The 14454-nt window shown below is 47.6% G+C and overlaps 1 protein-coding gene across 3 annotated transcripts in view; it reads right to left on the reverse strand.

Moving 5' to 3' along the window:
- The window catches only part of GRID1 (glutamate ionotropic receptor delta type subunit 1), a 771066-nt gene that overhangs the window by 253082 nt on the left and 503530 nt on the right, over window positions 1–14454 (reverse strand). For all 3 annotated transcript variants that reach the window (XM_032266950.1, XM_032266952.1, XM_032266951.1), the window contains 2 exons: window positions 1890–2051; window positions 341–460 (listed from right to left, as the gene is read on the reverse strand). In XM_032266950.1, the coding sequence (XP_032122841.1) occupies window positions 341–460; window positions 1890–2051 (282 nt within the window). The remainder of the gene's footprint in view (window positions 1–340; window positions 461–1889; window positions 2052–14454) is intronic.

Here is a 14454-nt window from a genome sequence, read left to right on the forward strand (position 1 = left end):
CCTGTGGTTGGGCTGATTTCACTGCTCTAAGGAAACACAATGTCCCCTATAGCCTCCAAGCAGGCCCCTGATCCAAGCAGTAGGACCCAGTTATTACCAGGTGCCCTGCTCTACTCAAAGAAACTCCATTAGTGACAATTCCTATTTGGAAACCTCTCTGCACTTACTCCCTAGCATGCCCTATAAACCCCAGCCAATGGTAGCATCAGCAGAGAGACACTAGGAGGGAGGATATCTGTGCCAGTTGACAGTTGCTGGGAGCCCAGGGACCCTGTAGCTGTTGCTACACTTCAGTGGCACCACAGCAGTAAGATTGAGAGATAGGGAGCCTGAGGCTTACCTTGCGCATGTCTTTGCCAAAAGTCTCACTATAGGTAGTGCCAAGGATTTCAAATTGGACATAGGGATTCGAACTGTCCTCCCGAAACTCCATCACCCCAGTGAGGCCAGTGATGTGGCCCTGCAGAAGAGGGGGAAAAAACCATTGGAGGGTGATGAAAATATGGTTAAGGTAGAGGATGGAGTCCCAGAGACTAAGAGGAGAAAGGAAGTGGGCACCTCACCAAGAAGGGGGCACTCAGAGTCTTGAAACCATGGACAGGCTATAATGAGGACAAGACGGGCTGGCAGTCCCAGGTCCTCAGAATAGGATTGGTACTTTCCAGGCCATTTGCTTATGGGAGAAATCCCTAAAGCTTGAACCTGTCATTCGTGCCATCTATATGCTTAGAGTCCCTGCTATATGCCAGGCACCATATGCTAGCCATGAGATTAAACAATGGTAGCTTTTGTCCCCACCCTCCAGAAGCTTAGTCCTCCCCTTGCAATCAGCTCCAGGTGCTCATCTTAGCCAGACCCTAGAGGAAATTCAAAGGTCAACAAGAGACACAACAGACACATGATGGCAAGTTGAAGGGCAGCAGCCATGTGCATTGGAGGGCACAACCAGGACCCAAGCTCAGATCCTGGCTTTGCCACCTGTGCCACCTTGGGCACACTGCCCATCTCCCAGCTTTGGCCTGAAGTTAATTAGCTCCACATCATAGAACCCACAAGGACTAGAGGAGAAAATGTATACAAAGTACAGCATCTGGCATAGACTGGCTGCGGTCCCTATGCCTCACTCTACTAGCTCAGTGGGCTCCATAGGAGCAGGAGGCAACAGGAGGCTGAGGGAGCCATGCTGAGCCCCTTTCTCTCTCCAAGCCCAGGGTGAGGTTCTCATCCAGATTTCTCTCTCATAGTCCCTATGAGTCTAGAGTCCCAGAAACAGCTGGCCCAGAAGGTGCCCCGACTCTGCTCTGGGCTGCAGTAGATTCTCACCTACACTAGAACATGTTCACTGCTACTGAAACCACATGCAATTCATTGTGACTAAATTCCTAACACTATAGATTTCCCTATATGTTCTTTTGAAGCCTTTAATGCCAATTCACTCTAGCAAATCTTCTATAGATTGCTCAATTCACTTCAAATCCAGTTTTCTAATTCAGTGTCCTTCCTCAGCATGTGAGACACATCACAAGTGCACACACAGTTGCACTCCTCTCTTGGGGAGTGGTGGTCTGCATAGAGGGGTACCTGGCAGAGATAGGATAGGCAGTTGCCTCCCTTTCATACCTACTTGTGGCCTAGGGCAAGTTGCTTAACCTCTCAGAAGTTCTTATATTAAATTGAAGACAGTAATGATAGTATGTATCCATGGACCACAGCTCACCTAGCCTGCGGATGCCAGGACAGGAAGAGTGACAAGGAGAGAGGCATGGGGAGGGGCCTACTGGGGCAGCCACACAGAGCCCAGCTTCAGGCCAGCTGCTAGAGGGGAACACAGTGGAGGTAAAAGAAGGGGCCTTTCTTTGGCCAGGTTGAGGGTGCCCCCTCACACGTACCTTTTTAATAGTGTCCAGCATAGACCTCCCACCGTTCCATGGCTTAGTGGACTTCCGTATGCAGTTGAGGCTCGCCATGCTATGCCACTTCCGGTCCTCCAGTTTCCTGTGAAAGGCGTTGGCCAGCATCAGAACACTGTCATACAGATAGAGGTTGGAGATCTGCAAAGACAGAGGCAGTGAAACCTTTTCCACAGGTGTATTTCCAAAGAGCTTTGGAGAAACCCACAGAGGAAAGGAAGAATGCAGGATGCCAACACTGAGCTATGGTGCTCATTATCTACACCAAGATCCTCGGCTTTTAGGTGTTCTTTCAAAAATCCAGCCAGCTTCTGGAGTCCTGAATGGAATAAGACCTTGCCCTGACACAGGAACTAAATTGGGAGGTGCATCTGTACATCAGCAAGGAGAACCATGATCTGTACCTAATTGAGATGTGCACACAGGCTAGTTACCCACTCAGGTAATGAAGGATGGAGGAAAGGATAAGCAGAAAGCATGGGGTCAAAGATTAGTAGGATAAAGGGAGGGTACAGCATTTACAAAGACATGAAGGTGTCAAGGAACAGGGTCAGGCATGGCCCAGTCTACCAGAGTTTTTTGTAAACGACCAGCTAGTAAAGATTTTAGGCTTAGTGGTCTCTTTTGCTACTGTTCAACTCTGCTGATATAACTTGAAAGCAGTCATAGGAAATATATAAACATATGAGTGCAACCATGTGCAATAAAACATCATTTTCCTAAACAGGCAATGTACTGGATCTGCCCTATGGGTCACCACTGGTGGATCCTTGGGGTTAGAGGACCTGAAAACAGTTCAAGATGACTGTGTCAATGGGTACAATACGGAGGGAGCAGGATCAAGAGAGAAGCGGGGACTGAGCCTTGCAAAGACTTGGGGCCTTGCCAAGGAGGAAGAGCAAAAGGAGAAGGACACCGTTGCTGGGTCAGTGTACAGAAAGCTGGAGGTCAGACCTGGGCCTCAGAAAGACCACTCTGATCACTAGACAGGTCTAAGGTAAATGGTGGCCCGAGTGACCAGGTGACAGTGAGGACGCTGGTAACAAGAGGTGAGGATTTGGTGCCTGCTGTGCAGTGGAGTCACTGTCACCCAGGGAACACATTTGGGATTTCCAACTGTGCCCATCTGAGGACCACCCTTCTGCTTAGTTGTCTGTTCTGAGCTTGATAGTATAGGAGACACATCCCCGTCTCAGAGGTCTGGAGGGTAAGACTATGAGTGAGAATCTAGGGTAACAGTGTGAAGAATGACACTGCAGCATCGGGGCTCAACCCATGTGTGGGGTCCAGGGTGGGCAGGCCAGGCTTGGCCTCCTGACTGTGGCTACAGACCCCGATCTGGATCTGGAGGAGCTGGTAGATAACACCCACCCTCCCAGGGGCCCAGTGGGAGCTCGTTGCAGAAAAAGGATAGCCCTGTTCTCGGATGTTGTCTTCACACCACCCCAGCCCTCCACGGGGTTATCGGAGCACAAAGGAGAGAAGGAGGAGGGAAGGGGTTGAGGGCGAGGTAACCTCCACCCTCAGTCAGGTTTGTGGTCACCCCAACTAATAACTGTTGCACAAACAACGGGCAGCCAAAGTGGGTCAAGGGGACCATTCCTGAACACCTAAACAGCAAGCCGTCTGCTAAAAATATTTCAGAAAAACAAAATCACCAGATAAAAATAGAAGATCATGTCAGCCTCACAGGACTCCTAGGAAGATCAAATAGGCTCCTTGGGCTGCAGAAAGAACCCCTCTTCCCCAGCCTCACACCCACCCCTCCCCAATAAGTCCCCACACCACAACACCTCTGTGCCTTGTTCTCTGCCTGCAATTTACTTCCTCATGTTTCTTATTCCAGGTGATCCAAAAGCAGAACCTTAGATGAGAACTTAGGTGGCAGGAATTCTCCAGCAACTGCAGCTGAAGCCTGAGGTGAGCCTATAGGAGGTACAAGGTATCACAGACATCTGCACCATCACACCTGTCCAGCACTCAAGGACCATTCCCAGCATGTCACATCTAGGCAGGGCTGACTGCCTCCCTTGTAGATGTCCTTGTACACAGACAATTGAAGAGCTCTGTCCTGTCTGCCACTGTCCTTTGCACCAGCTCTGACCACTGTGGGCTGCATGCCCAGCGCCTCTGCACACTGTAGGTGTGACAGGATGGCCAGATGTTGCAGAGGTGTCAAGAGTGTGCTAAAACAGGAGCCTCAAGCTGAGGGGGAGCAGGTCAGTGCCTGAACTGACCCCCTTCGGGGGCCTGCAGCACACAAGTGCTTACCTGACAGCAGGGAGATAACTAAGTACCACTACCCACCAGGAACTCACCCCCCATCGCACAGGGAACACCGCGACAGAACTGTGCCCCCAGCCACTCGAGGCCTAGAGGAGCATTTCCTCAACGAGCAGGACTAATTCACTCTTTGTTCCCGTCCACTCCCAGCCCTCGGGATCCCCCACCACTGCAGGCGTTGCTAAGACTTCCTCCCCTCTGGAAAACAAACCCATAATGGAGATGTTATTATAAGGAATGTAAGCCACTTAGAATTGGTTTGTTGTTTTGGTTGCTTTTTTTCTTTTCTTTTCTTTTCCCAAAAGAATAACTTGAAGCTGAGAGTCCTTGAAGTTGTGAAGATTTCTCTTCTCAAAACATTCATGGGTCTCCCAGCCACCCACTCATAGCTGATGCTATTTAACCAGCCAGGACTCTTTGACCCTTACCCCCACCCACCCACACACTCACACATCAGTGCAGAGCCCACAGCACCAGCTCAGCTGCGGCTCAGACCAGAACCCAGTGGAATCTCCCTCTTTCACTTCAGCACTTCTGTTCACAATGAATTAAGGCACTCAACAAATGTATGAATGCAGAGCGGTCTTGAACAAAGAGCAAAAAGCAGGACATGACTCAGAAAGGCCAAAGGAAGCCCTCAGTCCTCCCACATGTGTGTCTGCTTCGAAGAGTGAATACATCCCAGTTGACAGGAACAGGCTTGAGCAACGATCTTTTCCAGGCACAGATAGGCCTTCCCTCTGCCCACATACCACCCTGGATGTATCCTCTTTCATTATACATGTTGTCAGCTCATGAATGTGTTTACTTCAGCAATCTTTGAGCTCTTTAAGTAGTATATCTAGAATTCAGCACTAACCAAAGCACATAGCTAGTGCTTAATGTATGCTTCGTGGCTGAGCACATGGTAGACAAATGTATGCACAGATGGAAGGGTAGATGAATGGATGGATGGGTGGGTGTGTGGGTGGATGAATGGATGGATGGATGAGTGGGTGGATGGGTGGATAAAGTGATGAAGTGATAGATGGATGAATGGATTGGTGGATGAAGTGATGGATGGATAGATGGATCTTCTCAGAAGGTACACACCAGTCACAAAAAAGAAATTTTTACCAAAAAGAGGAATTATAGAAAATGGATAGCAGATAAAAGAGATTTTTTTCCCTCCAACTTTAACTTTGGAGAGAGCCTCCCTTGTTCAAACAGCAATTTGTTCTTGTCTAAACATCTTCCTGATCCTCCCATGGAGCTGTTTTCTTCTACTCCACTTACTCCTGCCTCTTCCCTGGTAAGATGCTGTCTCTCTCTGCCTTGGGCATAACCTAACACTGCAGTAATAATCTGTGGCTCCTCCATCTGCTCTCCAACCTCGGCATCCTAAGTGAGGTGACCTACTTTGTGCAAACTGACTTTAGCTGACCGTTACTGGTGGAGATGCAGAGGGTGGGGAAGGCCCTACGCTCACAATCTATTTGAGAAGGATTTTGGATAAAAAGACCACAAGTAGATAGTAGAAAGTCAGTTTATGATTGGGTCCCTCTCTGTAACCTGATAAACATAACAGAAGTCTTTCCTCAGGGAAAATGACTAGAATACCAGTGTCAGGGTTGGTCATGCCAACCCCCTGAGAAGGAAGTCTGGAAGGAGAGAGGGCCCCAGATGCACGGATGCTCACTCACCATTGACCACCAAGGGCCAACATCCCAGGCTGGAGCCACAAGCCACAGGTGCAGAGAATGAGTCCTGGCTTGAAGAAGTCCTTGCCTCCCTCCCTCACCTTGTAGGTTAGGTATGGCACAGGGCCCATTAGCAAAGATAAGACAAGCCAGCAGATGCTGTCACTATTTAAGCCTTATCCGTATGCAAGCAGGAGCCCAGGGCTCTAGGTGACCTAGGAACGCTGCAGCATAAAGTTCCAGAACCAAAATAGCATTCTAGGCTGAGAATACATTTGAGAAGCAAAAGAGAGGTCAAAGTGCCAAGGCCAAGGGCATGGCAGAGGAGAGACCTGGCTGCAAAGCAAAATACCTGGAACCAGGTCAGAGATGCCAGAGGGAATGAAATCAAGGCCAGACAGAAGCCAGTAAAATGGCTTGAGGCCTTTCTGGGAGCCTGTGGGCTCTGTTTTAAGTGAGGAGAGAGCTGGAATAAGGACTGGCTGGTTCATTTAGCCACCCCAGAGATTTATGCCGAGTTCCTCTTTCACTGATTATCATATAGTATGACTCTCACACTAGGGTTGCAGCTTAGGCAGGTGGTCTAATAGGATCAGCAACAGCTTTGGATTCATCCCAACTTGGACCATCTTTGCTCCCTGTTGGACCCAGGTCTCTACAGCAGTGCATGGATACAGCAAGCACTCAATAAATGTTTATTGAATGGGTGAAATACATTCCACTAGCATCCACTTGCTGAGTGATATTGAACAAGCTGTTAAACACTCTTAGACTTATCTTGATGACAATAAAATATAGTGTGATCTGGGCTCCTGGAGAGGTGCAATGTGGCAGCCGTGATTTATCCACCTGTGGAATGCAGATGGTAATACCCCTGTGTGCCAAGTACTATTCTAAGATCTTTGCATGCATCTTTGTTTTTAGAGGGAGCAGAGACAGAAAGGAATAGAAGAGGCAAATAAAATACCTAAGCAGGCTCCTGGCTTCAATATGTATGAGCTGAGTGCTCCTCCAAGGATGTCCCTAGAAGCTGGGGTCAGCAGGAGTCTGGATGCAGAACATGAGGACTACTGAGAAAATGAATTTGTACTCTCCAACACCACTCATCCTCTCCCACAAGGCTCCTTGGTCCCTAAAGCCTTCCAAAGGCGTGAAGGGGTCACGTCTGACTCCTACAGCTTGAGGGTCAGAGATCAAGCAAGAATCAGTGCTGAATATATTAATTCCCAGTCCCACCTGAAATCTGCTTACCTGAGCACCTGTGCACATGTCCCTGGCCTCCTCCAGGCCCCAGTGGCACAGCCACAGCTGCCACAGACCCAAGGGCTAAGCTGCACCTTTCAGGCCTACATGACCTGAGGTGTTGTAGGGCTGTCCTCTAAGGGAAAGGCTACTTCTCTGCCCCTGGGATGTTTCATAAAAGGTACCAACACAGGAAAGCTCAGAGTGTGTGGAGGGAGCAGGGGGCAGTGGGGGGAAGCTTTATAATACCCTGACTCTGATTCCTGAGAGGGAGACAGTGTGGCCCACTATAGTCAAAAGCCAGACATTTATTTAGCAAGGCTGGCTCAGCCACGGGAGCCTTTGGCACAGTGGATTCTGCAATGAAACTAGTGAAGTGTGTGGGGGAGATGGGGAAGGCAGGCAGGGTATGGCTGGAACAAAGGCCAGCTGCAGTCCAGCATCCATGGAAGGCACATGCTCTGCACTCCATCCCCTGCCCAGCTCAAGGGTTTCAGTCCTCGGGAAGCCTCCAAATGTCCTCACTCAATGGTCACCTCCCGTTGTTGGGGTGGAGTTCAGATGCCCTTATTTTTCCCCAGGAAAATGGTAACCACTGGTTAACCTGCCTCCAGCTTCAGACCCTCCCTTTCCACACTGTACAGAGTTGCCTTTCTCGGATACATGACCTCCATATCATATCACCAAGGGCGGAGCCGCTATTGTCCCCTCCAAGTCACTTCCCAACTTCTTGCCTCTCACCACTTGCCCCAGGCACAATGAATTCTTCCCTGCTCTCTCGGGCCTCTGGGCCTGCACACATGCCAGCTTCCCTTATCAGAACATGCTACAGCGTGGAAATTAAAATTCCCAATTTTGAGGAGTCTATGAGAATCAGGAGGGAACATTTGTGAAAGGTCTAACATGAGAAGGAGTGCATAAGAAGTGCATAAATGGGTATTCGTGGAATTACTGAAAGTTGAATGAACAGTTCTAAACATGTTCTTAGAAACACAAAGTTAAAGAGATGTCAAGACATTTGCAAAGAAGATGTCTCTTCTTAGAAGACAAGTGGTGGTAGATCGAGGCCACTGGGGAAAGAGATGGGAGCTCTATATGAATAAATGTGGAATTGGCTATCTTCCACCAGAATCCCACGCTATGCACTTCCCTGAGATGGGAGGATCCTGCAAGGTGTAAATTTCTGACATCAGTTTCCCATGCTGGAGGTGGGTCCTCAGAAAGGTAACAAGAAAGGTAGGATGGGTGTTTGGGAAGCAGGAGAGAATTCAGCCGTGAACTCTTGATGGGGCCTTCAGCTCTTGAGACCCAGATGGACACTCTTGGCTGCTGGATAATTAGAGATGAGTCACAAGAAGTTGACTGAGGACCAGGGATGGAAAAATAGATTTTTTAAAGTTATCACTAGAATTTCCATTACATCAGTAACTATATTTTATTTAGGAAAATACCTTGTGTCAGCAGTAACAAAGGCCACCAGTAAGGCTGTTAAATTGATTTTCTTGAGAAAATAAGGAGTCAAGACCCAGAGGGAAGAAACGGAGGGAGGACAGGGAAGCCAGTGAGATCAAGATGAGGAAACCAAGGAGCACAGGGGGCAGGGGAGCAGCGTTCTGAAACACTGAGCATTCCCTAGAGGGGAGGGGCTTCGAAGGCTGAGTCCTGCTTGAACAGCTACAATGCAAATGCACCACCCAACTGTCACCATGTGTAACACTGTCTCTGAGGCTCCTAGAAGACTGAAAGCTGCCTTAGTCCAGTCAGGCCACTATAACAAAATACCATAGACTGGGTGGCTTATAAGCACCAGAAACTTACTTCTCACCTTTCTGAGACCTGGAAAGTACAAGATCAAGGTGCCTACAGATTCAGTGTCTGGTGAGGACCTGCTTCTTGGCTCATAGGTAGTGCCTTCTCATCATGTCCTGGCAGAGTGGAAGGGGAGAACTCTGGTCTCTTCAGTCTCTTATAAGGGCACAAATCCCATTTATGAGGGCTCCACCCTCATCACCTCCCAAAGGTTTCACCTCCTAATACCATCACCTTGGGGATTAGGTTTCAACATAGACATTTTGGAGGAATACAAACATTAAGACCATAGTGGATGTCTTGCACAGAAAGGAATTTGTTGTCTTGTATCAGGAAGGCACTGACTTTCCACCTAGGCAAGCACTGGGCAGGGTGGAGGCAGGCACATTGGAAGCCCAGGTGCTCTGGTTGGTTACTGAGTCCCTGGAAGCAGGATCAGTGCTACCAAAGGTAATGAGCGTATAAGCCCTCCGTGAAGTGTGTTGAGCTCCTCAGGAATGCTGCAGGCTCCTAGGTTGATCTCACTGAGATCTCTGCCCTCATCAGTGGGGAAGGGAGAGGCCCTTGGAGGACAGGAGGGTGTACCTGCTGGGTGGTCAGGCTGTCTGCCTTCCTGGGAGCAGCACATGCCTTCTCTGTAGTAAATCTGAGACTTCAGTCATGTTTTATTAGGGTGCTCCAGCCTAGTATTTGTTATGCTTTGGGGCCCAGGGAATTGTTGTGCATCTGCATTATCAAGGTAAAAATCATCCTTGGAGGTGAAGGGAGATGAATTCCAGGCCATGGTCAGAACTAGACCATTATCCTCCCAACACCAAAGCTGAAAGAATGGGAAATGTTTTCATTAAGAAAGGCTGCATTTCCTCCAGGCTTCTAAAGAGCCCAGTTTTCTCTTCCCTCTGTCATTAATCAAGCAAAGTAGACTGTTCAGGGAGACATCACAGAGGCAAACAGAAGGAACCGACCTCTGACCAAATCCTCAGACGGGTTGTGGTTGGCCAGCAAAATCAGACAAGCAGCGGACAGAGGGTCCAGCGGGGAGGACAAGCTGACAACTGATGTGACAGCTTGAGAAGTCCACCCCAGGTGAGGTTTCTCTGCAAAACTGCTGCCACCCCACCCGTCCTGGGAGAGGGCACCAGAGCCAAGCCTCAAGAGAAAACAGGTGGTAACAGAGGGCACAGGAGATGCAGGGAGCTCTGCTCACTGCTGAATGTAAGAGGACAGTGTGGAGAGTGAAGAGTGCTATCTGTTCACACCCAAGGCTCCCTGGGCTCCAAATGCACACATGGCCACCTGCAGTCAGAACAGCAGCAGTTGTGCCCAAGGAGAACACCTGTGCAATTGTCTCTGACAAAGCCTTTCCCACTTTCTGTGTTAAATGTTCCCACATGGGTCTTTAGGGTTAAGTAAACCATTGAAAGTGACATGAAATCCAAGGTAGCTGGTGTGGGGAGGTTCGGTGAAGCTCCAGAGGACAGGCTTCTACCAACAGGTTGACAAAAACCTTTTAGCCATGGACGAGTACAGAAAGCCCTAAAAAATAGGGATGCTAGATGGAGAGGGGTTGAAATGCTCTAATAGATAGCATGCAGCGCGGAGGAGGAATGATTCCATCAAGCCATTTGACAATTTTAAAATGCACAAAGAGAAATTTCAACCTGAAGCAGCATTTTATGGTAATACACATTAGCCCCCACAGCTTAATTCAGGGATCCGGCTCCACAGTGACCACACAACACAGTTTACATCATTTGCCTGTCAACCCTTAGAAATACATTTGAATATAAATGGGGTGGCTATGTGATAATATGCCTGTTACTTCCATTGCAGCCCTGATGTCGCAGGGCAGTACAGTTCCGGAGACAAAGTACATTACAGATTCTCCTCTAAGCAAAGATGTCTGTGAAGTCTTAGCAAAGTCTCAGGGTTCTGAGGGACTGGTTATCACTTTTATTACAGGCTGACTCAGACAAGCCCTAAACTAACTTGTCAAGAAAACAAGAATGAGAAACACACAAATAAGACAGTGCTTTGTGGAGAAAAATAAACAGCAGTCTGTATGCTGGCAAATGCAATGCTTTTGGAGCACTAGAGGTCACATATTTAGGTATTTTTCTTCCAAGGGACTTTCTTTCTGCTAAATAGGAACCAAATTGATTTGCTATAATAGTTCTTGGTTGGCTTTAGAGCACAGAAAGCCCTGACCACAGGCCTCATAGAGAAAGACAGAGTTTCTGAGGCCAGCTCACCAGAGGAGCCAAGGGATGGATGCTCTTGCAAAAATTCCCTGTTCTTCTTGGTCCTCCTAGAAACTTCTAAACCAGAATGATCATTCCAAGAGCAGCCATGGGGAGGTGGCAGGGACTAAAGATAGACTGGAAAGCTCCATTTCCAAAAGGATCTTCACTAATTTCATCAAGACAAAGTTAATAATCCATGACATAAATGGTTATTTTTTCCTTGAGTTAGTTGTTCTAAACATTGTAGAGTCTTCCCGATAAATCTCACAGCTAGAGGCCAGTAGAAATTAGTTTGCCTTCTACACTGTCATTAAGAAAGAAAGAAGTGGTAATAGCTAAGAGGAAACTGGAAGGGAATGGCTTGTAAATGAGATGAATCTACAAGCTGCCTAAGTAGTTGTTGGGCAGGATGAGTAAATAACTCCACATTTTCCTCTTATCACGTTGCCTCACAGGAAGCAGATGCAACAAATGGAGATAGAGATTCCTTTAATAAGATGTTTTACTTACATATAGAGAGAGGCACCTAGAGTCAATTTAACTTGTATTAAGACCTGCATTCTTAACAGATTCACCCTGTAATTCCATATCAAGGTCTTCGATGAGCAGGGGCATGTGCTGTTGTATAAAGAGCGACATGAGTCTAAAAGCCATGGCCTCTTATCTCCCAAAAAAGGAAGCTATGACTGAGCACCCATGGGAGAGATGTGGACAGTAAGTGGTACACAAAGCTTGTGACAAGGGGCTACAAAGATGGAAACTGCCCTCCAACCTGCAGTGATGCCTTTAGAAAGCATGCTTTGGAGACAGGTAGACTAAATCACACCAAAAAAAGAAGAAGGCGGCATGTTTAGCCCTTCCATGGAAAACCTGAACGTACCTGTCCACCTCCTCAGTAATGATGATAATAGGTTAAGTATCCCTCATCTAAAATGCTTCGGACCATAAGGGTTTTGGATTGGGGATTTTGTTTTTTCATTTGCATTACATTCCAGTTCCCTAATACAAAAATGCAAAATCTGAAATGCCCCATTTTTTTTTTTGAGTGTCATTTTGGGACTCAAAAAGTTTTAGATTTCAGAGTATTTCAGATTTTGGATTTTCAAATTAGAGATACTCAACCTGTACTGCTAATAGCTCAGCTCTGAACTGAATGCTTTCTGTATGTTCTCCCATTTAATTTTTATTATGGCTCTGGGAAGTAATATTCTAACCTCCAATTTACAGAGGAGGGAACTGAGGCACAGAATGATAAACAAATAATAATAATGAAATAATTGGCTAGCAACTAGAGTTACCAGGATTTGAACCCAGGCAATTTGACTCCTCCTTTACTGCTGTTGCTATTATTACAAGATTCCAGTAGTGTTGCACTTAAGTTTTGCTCTTTGTGTAGTGCCTGGGTCTCAGCAGGAACAGAGGGAGTTGGAGTGTCCCAGGGTTCCTGGGTCTGACACTGCATTTACCTCATTTGATGATGTCTGGCTACACATCTGGGAGCTGCACCTTTGTTTCTCCTCTCCATGTGCACCTGTCATTTAAGTAGGCCCTCAGCTATATTCCCCTTTGGACTCTCAGTCTCTCTTTCTCACTCCTCCAGTGGAAAGACTTTTTGTAGCCAAAGTATCTGATATGCAACCAAAGGGCCCACCTGCGCCCTTCACCCACAGCAAAAGGAAGCATCACAAACCTCGACGAGAAGCACTTTCCTCTTTCCCTGCTCCAACCTTTGCAGACACTTCTGTGCCATGGAAAGTGGCCCCATCTTTGTTCTTCAAGGAGACTGAGTGTGGTTTAACTAAGACCTGGAGAATGATTTAGGGCATATGAGGCAAGGGTGCCATGTATTTGGAGAGGGAGGAAGCCCTCCAAGGGAGAGAGAAGCTAGAAAGACCCTGCAGAGAGTGAGACCCTCACAGGCTCTGGCCCCACAGAGAGCAAACGGATTCCCCTCTCCCCCTGCACTGGGTGAGAATAGGCACACACTCCCTGAGCCCCACTCTCTAAGGCCATTTCCATCCACGTGGAGGCTGGAAGTGATACCTACAAAGGCACAGTGAGAGGAACTTGCTTGGACTTCACCATTTCTTCCAAACTCCACAAAGGAAGGCAGAATAGACCAGCAGCATCTCAATACGCAAACTCTTGTACCAGGGGCCTTTCACTCTGACTCAGGTGCCCAGGGCTTTTGAGTCCATGAGTGCTGCAGGGCACTTGGGCAAACTCTCTTGGCCACTGAAAGACACCAGACATTCTGGTGGGCTCCCTGGAGCAGTGGACACTGGCAGAATGGGGATTATTCCAGATAAAATCAATACCTGCTGTGTTTCCCCATCAACCAGGAACATACTTCTCATGTTTACCATCCATTGAGGCATGTTTCCTTTTTCTCCCTACATATGAGATTATAGAGTAGATTCATTCCTTTGGTAAATTTGACACATATCCATGCCTCACTCAATATTCCAACAATTGCCTTCCCCAAAATGGGCGGCCCCTGACATGGTGAAAACAAGATGTTATGTGGTGGGGCTGATACTCAGATGGCAGATACAGCCATCTCTGTTCTGAAATGCTGATTTCCATCCCTCATCCCTGGCTAGATAAAGACAATGGAACTAGTTTCAAATGCTGAATGGCAAGCATATCACACATACAAATTTCTGGATAATTTCCACAAACCCAACTGGAAGAAAATTCCTTCTGTCCTGTGGCTCTCACTTACTAAGCGTCATGAAAGTTCTCTGAGGCACCACATTTCTAACCTAGAAATGGATCTGAGGCTGCCAGTGAGTACTCTCCACACTGCTTCCCTGGTGCTCCCAAACACCCAGAAAGAAACTATCTCTTACAGCAGGCACATAGCTCTCCATCATATTCCAAGGCCCAAGACTAGCTAGTGCCGATTGCACATAATCAGGGTTGACCAGAAACACTTGGTACTTCTGGCTTTGGAAGGAACCAAGCCAGTGGGGTTCCATGTCATGGTTTTGCTGTCCTGCCCCTCCCTGCTCAACCTGGCATCCAGCAGCGTCTTGGACGACCCAAGCCTCAGCACTCAGCAGATGTGCTGGGACAGTCCCAACTTGTTTTGCAAGAGTCATATCTGTATTAATAACAGCCTAAAGCAGGTTCAAAATGATCACTCCCCAAAGAAGACTCCATCCCCAGCCCCGTCAGATAAACATTTCCACAAGCAGTCATCACAGAGACATAAGAGACAGAAATCTCTTTACCCTCTATGCATGTAACTTTTAAATACCAGAGACACTCTGTGAGCCAATAAGC

This window comes from Sapajus apella, unplaced genomic scaffold (genome assembly GCF_009761245.1).
Source record: "Sapajus apella isolate SASKATOON/1434 unplaced genomic scaffold, GSC_monkey_1.0 scaffold163, whole genome shotgun sequence".
Classification (NCBI taxonomy): domain Eukaryota; kingdom Metazoa; phylum Chordata; class Mammalia; order Primates; family Cebidae; genus Sapajus; species Sapajus apella.